The sequence below is a fragment of the Adiantum capillus-veneris genome, chromosome 30, assembly GCF_014529385.1.
Source record: "Adiantum capillus-veneris isolate H3 chromosome 30, ASM1452938v2, whole genome shotgun sequence".
In the NCBI taxonomy this organism is placed as follows: domain Eukaryota; kingdom Viridiplantae; phylum Streptophyta; class Polypodiopsida; order Polypodiales; family Pteridaceae; genus Adiantum; species Adiantum capillus-veneris.
Genome location: NC_140960.1, coordinates 90,895,398 through 90,913,460, shown reverse-complemented (window position 1 = coordinate 90,913,460; position 18,063 = coordinate 90,895,398). Strand labels below are relative to the sequence as shown.

Below are 18,063 nucleotides of genomic sequence, written 5' to 3'. Positions count from 1 at the left end.
ACCCTTTTCCTATTGGACCGACAAGCCCGGTACCCGACTCTACCAAATAAATAATACAATGTCCACCGTGGGTTAGAACGTCTGTCGTAGGTGATAGGGTGTCCGTGAGCCGTGAGGGTTAACAACAGGTTTTGCGACCAACTTTGGGGTACTTCCAAAGCATTGTACTAAGGTTTTGCACATGAGGTGAATCTCTAAATTCCAAGGATAAGTTTAACCTTTACCAGAGTCTGTCCTAATCTAGCAGGTTCTAAATAAGCAGGTAGGCTCTAGCATGGGTCATCTTCATAAAGCCTCCAAACGATAATGCAAAGATCTTGCACATGAGCTAGGTAAAGTAAAGGTAAGACTAGGGTTTTTATTAATACAAGGGGAAATTTAAAAGCCTAAGGTTAGATTCGCCCCACCATATTTGGTAAGTTGCTTCTAGCTCTTCTTTGCCAAGTTTGGCTAGGCCATATGTCGAAGGTAGCTAGCATTTTCTTTCTAGGTAATTGGAAAAGTGTGCTTGGCTAAAGGAAAGTCCAAAAGGAGTTTTACCTTTCAAGAATAGAAGGGAGGGGGACAAGTGTAAGCATGTGCACCAAGTTGCCCATAAAGTATTCACTTCTCATTGATCCATGTAACTAACATTCGCTTTGAGATAGCATGAAGACAAAAGAGGAGGCTCGTGGGAATTTTGGGAGTCTCTCTCTTGTATTTTGCAAGTGCTCATGGTGGCAAGTAAGTGCTCTCCCTCTCTCTCTCACATAGGAGCACAAGAGTGAGTTTCTATGCTCAAGCTCTTGGCTATGGATGCAAATCCAAGCAAGTGAATGCATTAAATATCTTCTTCATCTTCTCTATTATTCTAGCTATGCTTAAATCTCATAAACAAAATACTACTTATTTTCTTAAGAAATAATTCTTTTACCCTCATCTACCTCTTACCCTGCAATTCTTTCTCCCCGCTGGTCTGTTTAGGGCTTGGAAAGGAGGGTTACACCATGGAATTATGAAGTTCACCACCTTCTTGGTTTGAGAAAAGCTCCACAACAGCACAAGCTTGTATTGTAATCAAAGCTCTCGTTGAGAGAATTATAATACAAAGTCTTTTTGGAAGGGGGATCGGTTCCAAGAAAATCCGGTCCTCAAGAAGTTGTCAATCTTAATTGTAAGCATGAAATGATCCCTCTCCCTCCCTCCCTCCCTCCCTCCCTCTCTCTCTCTCTCTCTCTCTCTCTCTCTCTCTCTCTCTCTCTCTCCAACCAATTACAAAAGTACGTTTTTCCTTCAGAGAGGAGATCATATTTAAGTCCTGACTTGTAAGCATGAAATGATCTCACCCCCCCCCCCCCCCCCCCCCTCTCTCTCCACAATTACAAAAAGTATGATTTTCCTTCAGAGAGGAGATCATATTCATTTATATGATTGAGACTATTGCCTTACCCACATTCCACACAATAGTAGACATCTAGCATAGCTCTGATGCAAGATGCCATGTTTACTAAAAAAAGTATATTTGTGTATGCACATTATGTCCCTTGTAAATTTGAGTCTGTGCTTCATACCCTACTCAAGTTCTCAACTTATCATCACATCAAGATTGCTTTAGATGATTGAACATATTCCCTTATCCACACCGCACCATAATATCCATCCAGCATAGCTCCCACTCCTTGTAGGACGTAACAAGCATAAGCTTCATGTTTAAGACATTCACCATCAAACCACTTTGTAAGAAAACGGTTTTCAAGGATGGTCATGAGCTTTTGTACATCTTTCTTGAATATGAACCAAAACCACTACATCATCACAAAAGCATGATCACAAAATTACCAATAAGAGCTTCAATAATTCCTTCTTCATTTATATTCTCAAGAACCATGTGCTCCAACTCATCAATGCATAGCCAAAAGAGAGTTGGTCAACGAAGACACCCTTGGTGAACACCAATATTGCTTGATTTTTTTTTTGAAAATTGTCCTCTCATGCACACTTGACATATCAATTTCTCATATATACATGAAATTGTGTGTATGTGTACACTTGGTCCTTGAACTCTCCATGCATCTCCAAAGATTCTTTGGAGGAACCATATCAAAACCCTTCACATTCAACAACGCAACGATGCAAGAATTTCTCTTTCAATCAACTTTCCTCTATGAGAGTTTGAAGGGTAACAAGATGACTAATGGTACTATTAATTTCGATAAAGGCCACTTGAACATGGGCACGTTTTCCATTTTCTTTAGCCCATGCAGTCAATTATAATTGCATGATAATTCCAAATAACTTTGCCATAAGAGTTCCAACCAATTTACTCCAATAGTTGTTTACATCATTTGCACCTGCTCTTGTATGTAGAGGCTTGATCCAATAATGGGACATGCAATGTTGAAGTGCAAGGCTAAACATATGCAAAATTCAATTTTTTTTTTCTAATCTATTAAAAAAAATTTATTTCACTCCTTGGAAATCATCCTGCCTTGCGATCGGCCAATATTTTGATTCAACCATATATATTCTCAATCATATCGAGAGGATGTACATGAAAGGGAGCCGTACCGGTGCATCTTACCTACATTTGGTTGTGCATAATATCCCTTATAATGCATATACATGTCCATTGAGTGTTAAGGTACCAAAATCTATTCACATTTTTCTTTTGAGTTTCTCCAAAATTTACCACATGCATGTGCTATCTCATGAGCTTGAGAATATTTTACATTCACTCTCCATCTTCTTCATTCTTTTTGGAGAAGCAACTTTATGCATTTACTACATGTATGCATGTGAACTTAAGAATATTCACTTCCAATCTACTTCGTTAATTTTCTGGAAGAGCACATTGTATGCATTTACCAAAAGCATATAAAAGAATATTCACTCCCATGATCTTCAAATTTTTTGGAGAAGCACATTGTATGCATAAAGCATTTCTATGCAAAAGCCTCTTTATCACTATTTGCATTCAAGCCCATTACCAATTTTTGAGTATTTTTACATTCTTTATCAAACCATTTCTTCCTTGGAAAATGTTTGTTGACACCTATATGAGGCATATGTTTTCTAGTAAAACAATCTTTTTCACAACAGTCAATGAAATTCTTGAAAGCTTCCCATCTTTCCTTTAATGGCAAACCACAATGAAGATTTGTCTCTTGCAGTATTTGTTCAACAATTGAAGCATATATGGGTGTTTGTTTAAGATCAAAGCAAATAGATTACTTTGTAACACTATGGTTGCAACCATCATGTTTCATTCTCTTCCACACACAAGATCAATACATGATGAATGGTGGTCAGATCTTGAGCTTCCTTGTCCAAGTGTAAAACTTTGAATGCTATGCACGATATTTTTGAAAAGAAGCATGTAGTCAATCATAGAAATTCTATCGTGCTTTCTAGATGTAAAGCCATCAATACCTTTCCATAGTGGTATTTTCAATATGCATGTTGGTCCAAAATCCTTTCTGTCTATGGAAGCTAAGTCATACATGGCTACATCTTCTTGAGCAAAGTGATGCATCTACATATTGTGTATCAAGTTGCAATATTCCCATGGTTGTATTCATGTCAACTAAGATAATGACCTCACCTTTGTCCTTGAAATGCACAATATCTTCCTCCAGTCTACAAAAGGTTGGTCTTTACCTATGCAAGCTAAAATCTTGCTGAGGGATGTAACAACCACCCACAAATTAAACATGCCATTTGATGTACTTATTTTCAGCCATGAATATTATTTGTGCTTCTTATCTTGAAAATAGACACATAGTCTCCCCACCTTTTCTTGATCAAGGATGCTAGTCCTCCTTGACATCTTTGTTGCTTTGCACTTTGTGTCCACATCAAATGATATATATGATAGTTTCCTAATCCATTGATCCTTTGGGAAGATGCTTCCAAGTTTCAACAAGAAGTATAACATCTGACTCATTTGTAAGTTCATCAATTGCCATCCCCGCATTCCATGGGTAACCATTATAATTTCAAAAACACATGTGCAATTGTGGCTTGGTTTGATAAGTCATGTGTCCCTATTTGTTGGATGTGGTTGATTCTTCTTGGGGTGTGTTTACATTATTCTTGGGCGGATCACTATATATACATTATGTATATCACGTCCGTGCCAGGACTATTTTTAAAACTCTTAATATGTGAATTTTTAACAAATGAAATACATCCTTTTTCTATTCAATCTGTAATTTTTTTCCCAATTCCATTTCACAGTACCCTTCTATATGTGAAAATGTGAGAAAAAATGAAATTTAACAATCCCTTTTGCTGCATTGACGCGATGGCCACATAATTATTAAGTGACCCCCCCTCCCCCCCCGCGAGACATTATTTAATGGCTCCATAAGTTTTTTATGTTTTGAGCCTCATATGCTTTGTGACGAGCATGACATTGCATAAAATTGCGATCTTCATATACAAGACACCACCTTTTGTCTTTAAATAAATCCAACTATTATCAACGATGATTTTATGCTTGATTTAATCAACCAGAGAGCATCTTGAGTTCAACACTTATCAAATAGATCTTTGAGGTCTCCTGGGATTGTTCCTACGACATTACAAACTTCTTCTCATGGATGTGTGTGGGTGTTTGTGTCTCTGAATAAGAAGAGAAAATTGGAATAACCTTTCTTTCAAGCGGGCCCTCTTGAATAAAAGGTCTTAAGTTCAACACTATCTTGAATAACACGCCTTGAGTTCAACACTAGTCGGGGAGATCCTTTACGTCTCTTGGGATTGTTCCTATGACGTTAGAAAACTACTCTTCTCATGAACGTGTGTGTGAAGAGGAAATTGGGATAACTTTTCTATCACCCAAGTGTGGGAGATTGGTTTTCCTCGATTCCCTCTTGCACAATTGCTCTTGACTTCACGTATAGATATTCGAAGTCTCTTACAATTATTCTTACAACGCTAAAAACTTTTCCTCTCTCTCTCTCTCTCTCTCTCTCTCTCTCTCGCATGGCTGGTCTTGAATTTAACACTCGTTAGAGAGATCTTTGAGGTCTCTTGGGATTGTTCTAAATTTTCTCCTCTCATGGTTGTGTGTGTAAGAAGAGGAAATCGGGATAACCTTTGTGTCACCCAAGCGTGGTAGATTGGCTATCCCACGCCCCTCTTGAGTTTTTGGGTCTTGAGAGCGATCAGGAGAGAGTTTACAGATCTTGCATTCAAGACTCTTTTCTTGGCAGCAGTAGGATTTAAAAAAACTAATAAATATAAATATTAGTTTTTACTTTACTATGACTATGCGTTTTTTTGTTGCCATCCACACATCTGGTTAATTTTTGATGTGCGCCAAGTAACTCATACTATTGATTCGTATTGAAGTGTTTGCAGCGTTGTCAAATGCGGCCTTCTGAATGCGAGAGGAATCCATGGCTTCTACGTATCATCAGTCCGGAAGTTGTGGGTTGCTGCTGAGTGCTCCGCAAGAAGACTACAATCACAATCATACGTATGGCTTATTGCGGAAAGAGCACACATTTACTAAGGAGTTGCTGTGGACTGTTTGCTACCATGATCCCTCGCCCATCGCTCCAATAAGTGCAGAAAGCAGGGAGCCATGCAAACAGAATAATGGCATGCTCTCAATTCATCATGACCGAACATTCCCTCACAAAAGTGAGCGCATTTCTTTTCTGGCCTCCCTCAAGGAGTGTGCCAAGAACAGAGATTTGAACAAAGGTGCAAAACTACACGAGGAAATCTTGAAACAAGGGTTGGTAGAAGAGTGCACAGATGCACTAATATCCATGTATGCACGTTGCGGTGCTCTTGGTAAAGCAAAGGAGCTGCTTTACATGCATCAAAGTAAGAACGTATCCGCTTGGACTGCGCTGATTGCTGGATACATCCGACGGAGCCGAAACCAGGATGCTTTGGACTGTTTTGATTGCATGCAACAGCGAGGCCTCTCTCCAAATCCAGCAACATTTGCTTGTATCCTGAAAGCCTGTGGCGGCCTGTTGGCACTTGAAAGAGGAAAACATATCCACGAAATGATCTCAAGACAAGGGATTCTGAAAGATGATGTTGTACTTGGAACATCTCTAGTGGATATGTATGCCAAGTGTGGTGCCCTTGCCAAAGCACATCATGTGCTTGAGGAGCTTCCTTCTCGGGATGTGTTTACTTGGAGTGCACTTATAGCAGGATATGCCCAGAATGGTCAAGGTGTGCAAGCATTGGAGTGCCTTGAGCATATGCAACATGAGGGCCTCTCTCCAGATGCAGTTACATATTCTTGTGTTCTGAGAGCTTGTGGCACGATAGGCGCCATTGATAAAGGGGAACAAATTCATGACGAGATTGCGAGATACGGGCTACTGGATGGAGATGTTGTGCTTGGCACTGCCCTTGTTGATATGTATGCAAGGTGTGGCGCTCTTGCAAAAGCACACAATGTTTTTGAGGAGATTCCTACTCGAGATGTTTACTCTTGGGGTGCGCTTATTGCTGGCTATGTTGAACATGGCCATGGTGAGAAAGCGCTAGCTTGTTACAAGTGTATGCAAGAAGAGGGCTTCTCTCCTGATGCAGCAATATACTCTTGTATCTTAAAAGCCTGTGGCATCATAGGAGCAATTGACAAGGGGGAGCTTATTCACGATGAGATAGTAAGAAAGGGATTGTTATGGAACAATGAACTACTTGGCACAGCTCTTGTGGGTATGTATGCCAAGTGTGGTCTTCTTTCAAAAGCACAGCGTTTGCTTGATGAGCTTCATGTTTCAAATGTTGTTGCATGGAGTGCACTAGTTACTGGATATGCGCAGCAGGGCCAAGTTGAGCAAGCATTGTATTGTTTTAGACAGATGCAGCTTGAAGGTTCCTCCCCTAATGCAGTGACTTATTCTTGTATGCTGAATGCATGCACACATTTGGGTCTTGTAGACGAGGGCCATGAGTATTTTGTGGCTATGGACACCATGCATGGTGTGAAGCCAAAACTAGAGCATTATGTTTCCATGATCGATCTATATGGGCGCACAGGCCATCTTGAGAGAGCAGTAAGAATGATCCAAGAAATGCCATCCTCTAATCATTCATCAGTTTGGCGTACTTTACTAAGTAGTTGCCTCAAATGGGGAGATATCAATGTTGCATGCTGGGCCTTTCAACAGGCTGTGCGAGTAGATAAAAGTGATGGTCCAGCCTATATGCTTATGGCTAATATCTATGCAAATGCTGGCAGGCATAGGGATGTAGACAAGATTGAAGCCATGAGGTTGCAAAATACAGCTTGCATGTAATCAATTTGGTGATTGCACACTTCTTGTGTCTGCAGTGGAATGTAGAATGTGTGCAAACTTTAAAGGTGATAAAGTACCTGTTGTATGTCTCAACTTATTTTTGCTTAGGCGAAAAATGGTCTAACAGCTGAGTCAGCAAAAAAAGCACTATGGCGTGAAAGTTTGGGCGTTACATGTGTCCTGCAGGTATTAATACCACATGTAGAAAGTGCACGGCCCTACAATGATTAAATGGCCGTCGACATGCTTCTCAGTTGTGATGGCAGGTCAGAGGCTTCACCCTTTGGTGGCATCATCATGGGTTTAACCACTGAATCAGTTTGGAAGCGAAAATTGCATGCATGGCTAAAGTCCACAATGAGGGAACGCAAGAGCTCCAAACCATTTAGTAATCCTATGCAGGTACAAAAGATTCTCTATTTGTGATCTAATGCCATACCTAGCAATTATTTCACCACCACGAGCTGCCACCAATCATTATCATTCTGAAGGCTGGAAACGGTTATGCCTTGAATATTGTCTAAGGAGAATGGTTTGTCAGTGGCTGCTATCTTTTGCCCTTTGACAGAACCATGTGCTACTTCTTGACATAGTCCATTTTCACTTGGGCTTGTCATGGTATGGGAGGTTTGAAGGAGGACCTAGTTTTAATGGGCTACAAAGACTTGGTTATACCTTATCTGCTATTTTTGAGAGGTAGCTTCAGCTTGTGCATTGTTTGTGATGTGTATCCTATCTACTCAGCAGTCTGTAAAATGCGCGCAAATTAGCACCAGTAATTCCCTCATCCATTGCCTCTTTGAGCTAGCTTGACCTGTTGTAACTGGTTGCTCCAGTGAATATTCTATATGACATTGTACTTGCAACGCCCTTTTGCAAGGAGTGCCCAAATGGAAGCCCTCATGGAAGGCTAAGTTGAGACAGAAAGCAGTAAAAAGTTACTGGTCTCACCAAAGATCCTGGCCCATGGGCTGGTGTTGGAGGAGTATACGTTGACCAAGACTGACTTGAGTCCTCAAAGAATGAGACCAAGGAAACAGATGCATCTGCTGAAGATCAACACCTCTCCCAGGTCGCAAAAAGTCTTAGACAATCGGAGCTCTCAACAACCATAGTTTCCAACTGCAAACGTTGTTCAGGGAATGCTGGATATACACAACAACACCTACTGCTTTGAGTAGGCTCCCAAGCATCTATTGAAGATTGTGAATTAAAGCATTGTAGTGGCAAGATGTAATTGATATCGGCCTTGATTCAAAGTCACTGTAAAGAGAACTTGGCTGCAACGAGCATGCAATGGACTGCCATGATCAAGTAAGTTGCACCATTTCAGAGAGAGAGAGAGAGAGAGAGAGAGAGAGAGAGAGAGAGAGAGAGAAGAAGAAGAAGAAGAAGAAGAAGAAGAAGAAGAAGAAGAAGAGAGTTTTAACGTCGTAGGAAACTATCCCAAGAGACCTTAAAGATCTAGCCGACGAGGAGAGTTGAACTCAAGACCTGTTATTCAAGAGGGAAATGGCATAACCAATCTACCACACTTGGGTGATAGAAAGGTTATACCATTTTCCTCTTTTTATTAGCACACACACACCCGAGAGAGAGAGAGAGAGAGAGAGAGAGAGAGAGAGAGAGAGAGAGAGAGAGAGAGAGAGAGAGAGAGAGAGAGAGAGAGAGAGATGAAATGTTTTACTAAACGTCTTTAAAAGGCCAAAATGACCCATGAGACCAAAAGTTAGATCCCAATAGAATCTGATACTCGGTTTGGAAAGCTATGAACATAGAGAATGAACAGAAAAGCTAAAATCTAGGTCTGTCATACATCGATGGGTAGGTGGGAGGGGTAACAGAGTAAACATGGTGAACAGGGTAGGGGAGATGAGAGCTAGAGACTATCATATACATCAGTACATCTGTCATCAATACATGAGAGAGAGAAAGAAAGAAAGATTTTTAAAGTCTATAAAAAGGCCGAAATTGGCCTATGAGACAAATCAAAGTACATGAGGTGGGTGTCCTGTGTGTATTCGTAAAGGATAAAAGGTACAAAAGTAAAAGTGACTATCCTGTATAATGATTGGAGGAGGAGGGAGGTGATACAAGGGTGGGGCCACGTGGAGCTCCAAAACTGAGGAAAAGATGCAATCCTATATGTTGGGGTAGATACAATCATGAGAAGAAATGCTATCCTATCTCTAGCTCCAACCAGTACCATAATCAGGGTGCATGGGTGGGTATGGTGTGAACAATCCACGTAAGATGGTGGCTGGATCTGCAAAAGCCCGGATGCGTCTCTCCTCCAGAGATCTATAGTAGTGCTTCTGGATATCTCTAGTGTAGGCGAGGTGCCCTACGCCCATGGGTACGTGGGCGTCTGCGAGCTCTGACCTCCTCAGCCTCCTATAGATCACTCCTCTCTAGATGGTCGGTGGTCCTCTATGGTCCTCTGAGAAAAGTCTGTGAGCTGTGTTTGGCGCTCGTCTCTCACAGCTAATGCTGCCTGGAGGAGGGAGTCACGATGCTCCTGTGCCTCTAGGAGGAAGCGGCCGAACTGTTGCTGGTCTCTGGACTTGAAAATCTGATGTAGAGTGGCTGATCTACAAAGAAGGTCGGATATCTGCCTCTGATCTCATATGCTCTCTATCTGCATACATAATGCTCCTCACTCTCAATCTTTGCTGTGCAAATTTTGCATATCCTCTCTGCTCTGCGGACATGAGCAGCTCTCCCTGCCTCAATCTCTAGTTGGTGTGATACTCTGAGCTGTGCAATCGTCACACCACAAATCCGAAAGACGGGTCAACTACCGAAATGGCTAAGGGAAAACATCCGCCAAGATAATAACTGCACCGTGGGCTCAAGCACACCATCCAAAACCACAAGAAATGGGCAAGGGAAACCTAGGTTTGAAAGACACCATGCGTGGTACTCCGTTGGATGGAGCACCGGTAGTTGACTGAAGATAATAACCTGGAAGCCCCCTCTGAAAGAGAAGTATCCTCAAAAGTACGCTCTGAGGTAGCAAGTGATAATCCATGTCGAAATAAAGCAAACACTGACACTGAAAGCTCAAGAGGTAAAGCTGAGAACTTGTGTCGTGCACATCTAACCCTATGTGAACGTGGACAAGCTACTTCATGACAAGGGTTCAGTCCAGTTCAGTTAGCCTAGCTTAGGAAGTGTTCTGGCACTTTTGTCAGTCTGTTCGTAGACCGTGCATGACCAGGCACTTAGAGTAGATGCTATCCTCTGGTTGCACATAGCATGATCATCAGCATTACCATCAGATCTCATCAGGAGCATTTAAAGTGCAGAAAACCTATTTTCCCTGTTTTAGCCATTTTTCACTTCATATTTTTAAGTGACTTTTGTTGGGAAACTGGGTAGGAAAATTGGCCAAGTGACTATATAAGAAACCTAGCACTATCACTTTCTGGCAGAAGAGGTAGCAGGGACCAGACGTCCGATAGTGCACCTTCTCAGCAAGGACCCCCCCCCCCCCCCCAAACCAGCAGACGCCATAGCGTTTTTGCTTCAAGACTCAGCCTAGTGTTTTGCAGTTGCAGATCAGCCCTGGCAACAGCAGAACACATCAGATCCACTAGCGTTTTTCTAGCAATTCACAGATCAGCCCTAGCGTTAGCAGAAACAGCAGAATCAGCCCTAACGTTTTTGCATCAAGCAGTCAACCTGGCGTTTTGCAGATTCTCCGCGACGGAACCAGCAATTAGACCAGCGTTTTCAGTTTTCAGCATCTAGACTCCGCAGTAGAACCCCCGAACCTTGCAGATCTCACCTTCTTGCAGCAGATTCTTGCCACACGGTTAGATCAGCCAAAGTTTGCAGATTCAACACGGAAAACACAGATTTCAACATTTGCGTTTTCAGCGCGTCATCGTCGCTTCGTCGTCTCGTCACCGACATAGAGTTGGAATTCAGCAGATTAAGATTTGCAGATTTCAGCCATTAGCGTTTTCAGATTTCAGCCCGTCTTGTCGTCGTCCTCATTGTCGTCGACATCGTCGGCAAGTTCATTGCATTGTAGAGATTTGTGCAATCAATAGCAATAGACTGCTCTCGCCATAGAGAGTGGGGCCTTCGGAGGAGGGTTTGACAACATTCTGGTGTCGTATTCTTCTCTCTTTATCTCTCAGTCTCAGTACCTTCATTCACAGTGTTTGCCACTGTTTGTGATCACTTGCACTCTCTCACTAAAGGAACGGAAGGCTCTCCCTTCCGAAAGTAAAAGGAACCTTGAGCACAGCTCGGAGCACTTATCTTGAGCAAAGTTCAACATTCACTTCCGCTGCACCTTACATTGGTATCAGAGCTTTTTTGGCAGTGTTCTGTATCACGCAAGGAAAGAACCACAAGAATTTTTTTTGCTTGTTGCGGTCGCACGTAACCCAAGTACACTTGGGCGTGCCGATTCCTAATGGTGGTTTTGAAGAGTGACGGGAAACCCAAGAAAGAAGTGCTTGTCCAGTCTCCCCTTGTTCTCTTTTCACTCATTGAGAGCGGACCGTGCACTTAGCGGCTGGCCAATCGACATGAGGTGGGAAAAAGCAACCTTGGTGTGAGCGCAAGGCCTCCGAGGGGTGCACCCGCAGAAAAGAGAGGAGCTTGGGTAAAGAGAAGATCCTTCTCTAACACAGATTGCAAGCTGCAGAAGAACCTCAAGAACCCAAGAACCTCAAGAACCTCAAGAACTCAAGAACCTCAAGAACTCAAGAACCCAAGACCCCAAGAACCCAAGTTCCTCGTGAACTTAAGAACCGAAGACTTCAGTGTATGGTCATCACCCGAAGCGGAATGGATACTTTGCATGAAGGTGATTAGCATGAGGGTGGTGAAGAAGAATTTCTCCCACCGGGAGGTTTTTCCGACCCTCCCCCTTCCCCATCTACACCACGGTTTGCACCGAATCCTATGGAGGCTTTGATCAAGTCGATGATAGACATGATGTTACAACAAGAAGCGAATCACGTTGCCTTGGAGCGTGAGCGCGAAGCACGTGAAGAAAGAAAGGCAGCTATTGAGCGTGGCGTGAGCAAGCGCGCTTGGCGGTCGAAGTAAGAAAGGAGGCGGCCGAAGAGAGACGAGCGGCCTTGGAGGCCGAACGTGAGGTGCAGTGAGACCTATGCATGCAAGAGTTGGTCCGACAGGTTCTCACCTCGAAGTCCGAGCCGGCCAAAGATGTTGGTAGTTCATCAAGTGGCGCAAGCCAAGATTCGGACTCCAACAACCCCGTCACAGAGCCGATCACGTCCAGTAAGTATGATGGTAAGATGGATGCTACGATTATTCATTCTTGGTTGCATCAATTTAATGCTTATTTTGCGACAACTAAGAAGACAGGAAATAGCAAGGTTTTGACGGCAGCTATGTACCTTACCGGTGATGCCATTAATTGGTACCACGCATGGCAAGAGGCATAGTTGGCCGCGCACCTAGAGACAGCCGATGAAGACGCGGCCCTTTCCTTCAATTGGGCCGACTTCCAAGACAAGCTCAAGGCGCGGTTTATGCCACCACAGTACCTAGCACGGTTGAAAGACAATTGGCGCAGTCTCAAGCAAAATGGTATGCCAGTTATGTTTTTCTCTAATCGTGTTTTGCAGCTCGGCACCCAATTACGCATGTCACAAAGATGGGCACCACATGCCAATAGAAAAGAACAGACTGAACAGACTTTTAGCACTTCAATAACAACTGAACTGAGAGAGAGAGACGACACGCAACATGGAGTGGCGGAATTCCACCCCAGAGAGTATTGGCCCCAAATCTTGGCGCCCCTTTCTGTATTTCTTTATATTGCATCGACGCAGTACAAGCCGGTACTCCAGACTCTGCACCTTCTCCAGGAAGCATGCCAGAGAATGAACCCTAACCTCATATTTAAAGGCTTTTGGCCTGAAAAGCAGTTATAGTGAAAAGCCTTCAAAACTCAAAAGCTTTTGGTCCCAAAAGCAATGCCAAAAGCTGCCAGCGTAATTTACGGAAATCCGTACAGCCTGCCACGTCATCATGCCAGCACAATTTTCAAAAATTTGTTGTATAGTTGCTTTGCGTGAGAGTGTGTGTGTCACAAAGTGATGACGTGGCGGACAGCAGAAACCCTAAAATTCCTGCAAACCCTAATTTTTGCCAAAAACCCTAAATTCCGGAAATCGCGGAGGCGGATTATTAATTTTTTTTTTTTTTTTTTTTGGAAAATGATGAGCGACGCGAATTTTGCTTTTGCTTTTAAAAAAAAAAAAAAGAGAAAAGACTCTCTAAGAGAGAGAGAGAACTGATGCTTTTGCTTTCAAGCTTTTGGGGCTCTGCTTTTGGGCATCCCTTGTAACCTTTAAATTAGTGGTGAGGGCCTCACTTCTCAGAGCATCTGGACGCAGAGTCTGAGAGTGAAACCCTAACCGCTCTCTTGTACTTTGATGATTGATTAATACAAAAAGAAATACCGAAAGGGGCGCCAGTCTTTGGGGCCAATATCTCTAGGCACGGAACTCCGTCGGGTCAGTGCAAATCTATTGTGATCTGTAAATTGTTTTGAAGTGGTTATTTGGTGCTATCGCGGTTGATTCTTGACTTGGAGTGTCCAAGTTTGTTACAGTGGTATCAGAGCACGGCCGATTTCTCTTCTACGGGAAATCCGATCCCCGAATTTTTTTTTCCGCGGCACCTATGGCTTCAGGCAATGATCAGTCGACTCCCTCTGCATCTGGAGATGCGGGCTGGGATCACAACGAAGATTCAGGCAGAGAGTATGGCCCGCCTCGGCCTACTCAGGCGGAGCAAAGAAAGATGGAGCGTCGTCAATTGATTGGCGATGCAACAAAGATGATGCTCAATTTTGCCAAGGACCCGAAGATGGCAAAATATATGAACCAGACCTCTTTGAAAGAGGTACAGATGGAGTGGCAGAGAACCACAACACCACTCCCGAAACCCGCTCTCAAGAAACCTTCTGCCTCCAAGAAATATACGGAGAAGGAATGGAGAATGTGGTTGATGCACGGATTGCTCAGCTTTTTGACACGCAAAAGAAAGCCAAAAAGCACGGCAAAAAGCAGAAGAAAGGCACTGACTTCCCGGGATATTTGGGTCGTCAGTTGACATTTGACAAGGCAAAGAAACGGAAGAAGCGTGTTCGATTTGAAGGAGTACCCAGTTCTTCTTCTTCTTCTTCTGACAGTTCTTCTAGCTCCTCGGATTAGAGCGAAGAAGACAGAAAAAAGCAAAAAGCGAAGCAAGACACAAAGCTTCGGAACGGGCAAGAAAAAGGCAAAGAAGGCTACATCTCGCCCAGAGACTGACAGTTCTACTGAGGACTCGTCTACAGACAGCTCAGATTCCGATGACGGAAAGTTTTATGCGAACAAGAAGAATTTTTACAAAGCCAACCAGTATGACTTTCTCGAAGATAAAAGCAAGAAAGTCCGAGAGTTTAAGGAAGGTGGCCACTCGATCAAGTTTGATACTTTTCAGGATACTCAGATGCTTCGAAGGCTTTGTCTTTTATACAGCAGTTTGACATCGCTTTCGCGGGAGGACGCTATTCAGAGCACTCCAAGATTCGGAGAGTTGCCTCTTACTTTAAGGGGAATGCTCGTACTTGGTGGTCCACGCTTCTATTAAGCAAGACTGTGCCAGTTACATGGCTGAAATTCAAGAGGCTTTTTATTTCTTCTTGGTTGACTCAAGAGTTTGAGCGAGATATACGAGCTGCTTAGAACCATCTCCGGATGACCAAGAGCGATACAGTGAATTCTTACTGTGAAAGATTCTGGAGCTTTTTTCTACCCGCCTCTTCATTCAAGAAGATCTCGTTCAGAGAACAGATTGAGCAGTTTACCTTGGGTCTACCTACAGAGATTCGAGATCACTGCTTGGAATAGAAGTAAGCTTCTATTCAGGAGTTGATGAGTCATGCGAAGCGGGGCTTTGCCATTCACTCTGGCAGTTTGACCTACCCCACAGACGAGGTCACGACACAACGAACCGGACAAACTTCTGGGAATGAAAGTAGAAAAGGAAAGAGCAACCCAGAGAAAAAGGATGCACGACCTAGACTTACTCCTCAGGAGCGGACTCGCTACATTAGGGAGGGGAAGTGCTTTGGATGCGGGGAAACTGGATATATCTCCGCGAAGTGCCCTAAAAAGGCACAGAAAGAACAGAATGATAAAGACGACGACAGGCCTAAGAGTTTGAGAGCAGCTGAGGAATGTGGCAAAAAAGGCAGATAGAAAAGTAGAACTGGCACCACATGGCGCGGGACTTGCACCGAATCTAATGAATGAAAGTACAAACTTTGCCGCTTTTGGGGCAAAGTGAAGGATCAGGAAGCTCTTTTGAAGGAGCCAAGGCCAACTTCTTTTCACTTGGAATTGGCGGCTCGATTTGGAACTACGCCCGACAGACTGACGCCACAGGTGGAGGTAGTTCGACTGGCACCTGGATGGGATGTTGCCATTACACCGAGCATTAGCAAACTTCGTTTGCAATGATAGGGGTGTTCAGGGCACGCGAGTGACGTTCTACTCGGGATCCCTTGGTACCACAAGAACTACGCCGTGGTTGACTACCGGGCCGAGAAAGCGACTTTGATAAATGAAGGGCTTAGAGATTGTACTTGACGAACTTCAGTTTTCTTACTCATTCTTTTGGGAGAACTGAACGATGGATAAAAGTTGAATATGTTTTGACCTGAAGAAAAGAACGCCAAGATTTTTTTCTCCACGCTCATGCTGATTGCTTTTGAGAGGGCCTGAAGATCATACCATTGATCTGATATCTGGAAGCACGCCACCGAATCGGCCACCTTATCGTGTGAGCTGAGTACAGAATGAAAAGATTATGAACTCAGTGAAAGACCTCTTGGAAAAGGGTCTTGTCCAGCCTAGTACTTCACCGTGTTGCTCTCCAGTGTTGTTGGTTTTGAAGAAAGACGGATCTTGGAGAATGTGCATCGATTATAGCACTCTCAACGAAATCACCATCAAGAACAGATTTCCGATTCCTAGGATCGATGATATACTCGACAGGTTACAGGGATCCTCGTGCTTTAGCAGGATTGACTTGAAGAGTGGATATCATCAGATCAGGATAGCGCCAAGAGACGTCTACAAGACAGCTTTTCGGACGACTTTTGGGTTATTTGAGTTTTTGGTGATGCCTTTTGGCTTAACCAATGCTCCTGCGACATTTAACCGGATGATGGACAGGATTTTTCGAGAGTACAGGCTATTTGTTCGCACTTTCTTTGATGACATCATTGTTTTCTCCAAAAATGAGGCAGAACACAGAGATCATTTGCTTCAAATCTTTTAGGCATTACGAGATCACACGTTAGTGATTAATGCAAAGAAAAGTGAATTTTTCCTACCAGAGATACATTTTTTTGGGACACATTGTGACAACAGCAGGAGTGCAAATGGACCCGGCCAAGATAGAGACTATCCGTGATTGGCCCGATTTGAGGAATGTCCATGAAGCTAGAAGCTTCTTGGGACTGTGTTCGTACTACAGGCGGTTCATACGAAAGTTTGCAAAGGTTGCTTCCCCTTTGCATACCTTGACACAGAAAGGAGTACCTTTTTCGTGGGGACCCACAGAGGTGACTGCCTTTCGGACATTGAAAGAGAAATTGACTACGGGACCTATTTTGACTTTGCCGGACTTGCAGAAGTCATTTCAAGTATTTTGTGATGCTTGTGGTCGTAGTCTGGGTACGGTCTTGATGCAAGAAGGCCATGTCATAGCTTACGAGAGCCGTTTGTTCTCTAGGCCGGAGATGACAGCACAGATCTATGGGAAAGAGCTTTTGGCGGTTATCCACGCTCTTACTCAGTGGCGGCATTACCTACTCGGAGCGGATTTTACTATCTTTACAGACCATCAGAGTTGGCGCTACTTCTTGTCATAGAAGCAGCTTTCGGAAAAGCAGATGCGGTGGACGAACATCTTGTCATAGTTCCACTTTCAGATTGTCCATGTGCAGGGACAGAAGAATGTGGTGGCAAATGGTTTGTCTCGGAAACCGTTGGTTCTGGCTATTTCCGCGATACATCATAGGAGCTTCGAGGATATGGTCGATCAGTATGCCACAGATACAGATTTTGTAGATATTTTCACATGGATACAGAATGGGGAGACAGTAGCTGGATACTCCCTTCGGGAAGGCTACTTGATGAAAAAGACTATGTTGTGCGTTACACAGCCGTTGAGGGAAAAGGTTATGACTGAATGCCACTGTCCACCTTTTACGGGTCACCGCGGCATTGCTACCACCATGAAAGGGGTAGAGAGATATTTCTCTTGGCGGAGACTCAAGAAGGATGTGGAAGAGTTTGTGCGCAGTTGCTTGGTATGCCAGAAGGTCAAGTTTGACAGGCATAAGGCATAGGGATTGTTACAGCCTTTACCCATACCCACCCGCCCCTGGGAAAATATTGAAATGGATTTCATTTTTGATCTCCCGAGAACACAGAAAGATCACGATGATTTTCTCGATTACATGGCATGTCTAAGACGATTGTCTCCGACAAAGACCCCAGATTTATGAGTTTGTTTTGGAAGGCAATTTGGGAGAACATTGGCACGCAGTTGCAGTTCTCGTCATCGTTCCACTTGCAGACTGACGGGCAATTTGAGATTGCCAATTCAGTGATTTTAGATTTATTGAAGTCTTGTATCTCGGATCAGAAGACTCAATAGGAAAAGAACTTACCTTTGGTGAAATTTGCCTACAATAACACGATACACTCTTCGACGGGGAAGACGCCATGTGAGATTGTTGAAAGTGCTA

The 18,063-nt window shown here is 43.4% G+C and overlaps 1 protein-coding gene across 1 annotated transcript; it reads left to right on the top strand.

The window, feature by feature from the left end:
* The first annotated feature begins 5,264 nt into the window (after positions 1–5,264).
* LOC147418389 (pentatricopeptide repeat-containing protein At4g25270, chloroplastic-like) lies at positions 5,265–8,573 on the top strand. The gene has a single exon (XM_086507353.1). The coding sequence runs from the start codon at positions 5,367–5,369 to the stop codon at positions 7,257–7,259; it is 1,893 nt and encodes a 630-aa protein (XP_086363479.1). The 5' UTR covers positions 5,265–5,366; the 3' UTR covers positions 7,260–8,573.
* The last annotated feature ends 9,490 nt before the right edge of the window (positions 8,574–18,063 follow it).

Coding starts and splice junctions, on each gene's coding strand:
- LOC147418389 (XM_086507353.1), top strand. CDS start 5,367: ATGCGAGAGGAATCCATGGCTTCTACGTATCATCAGTCCGGAAGTTGT.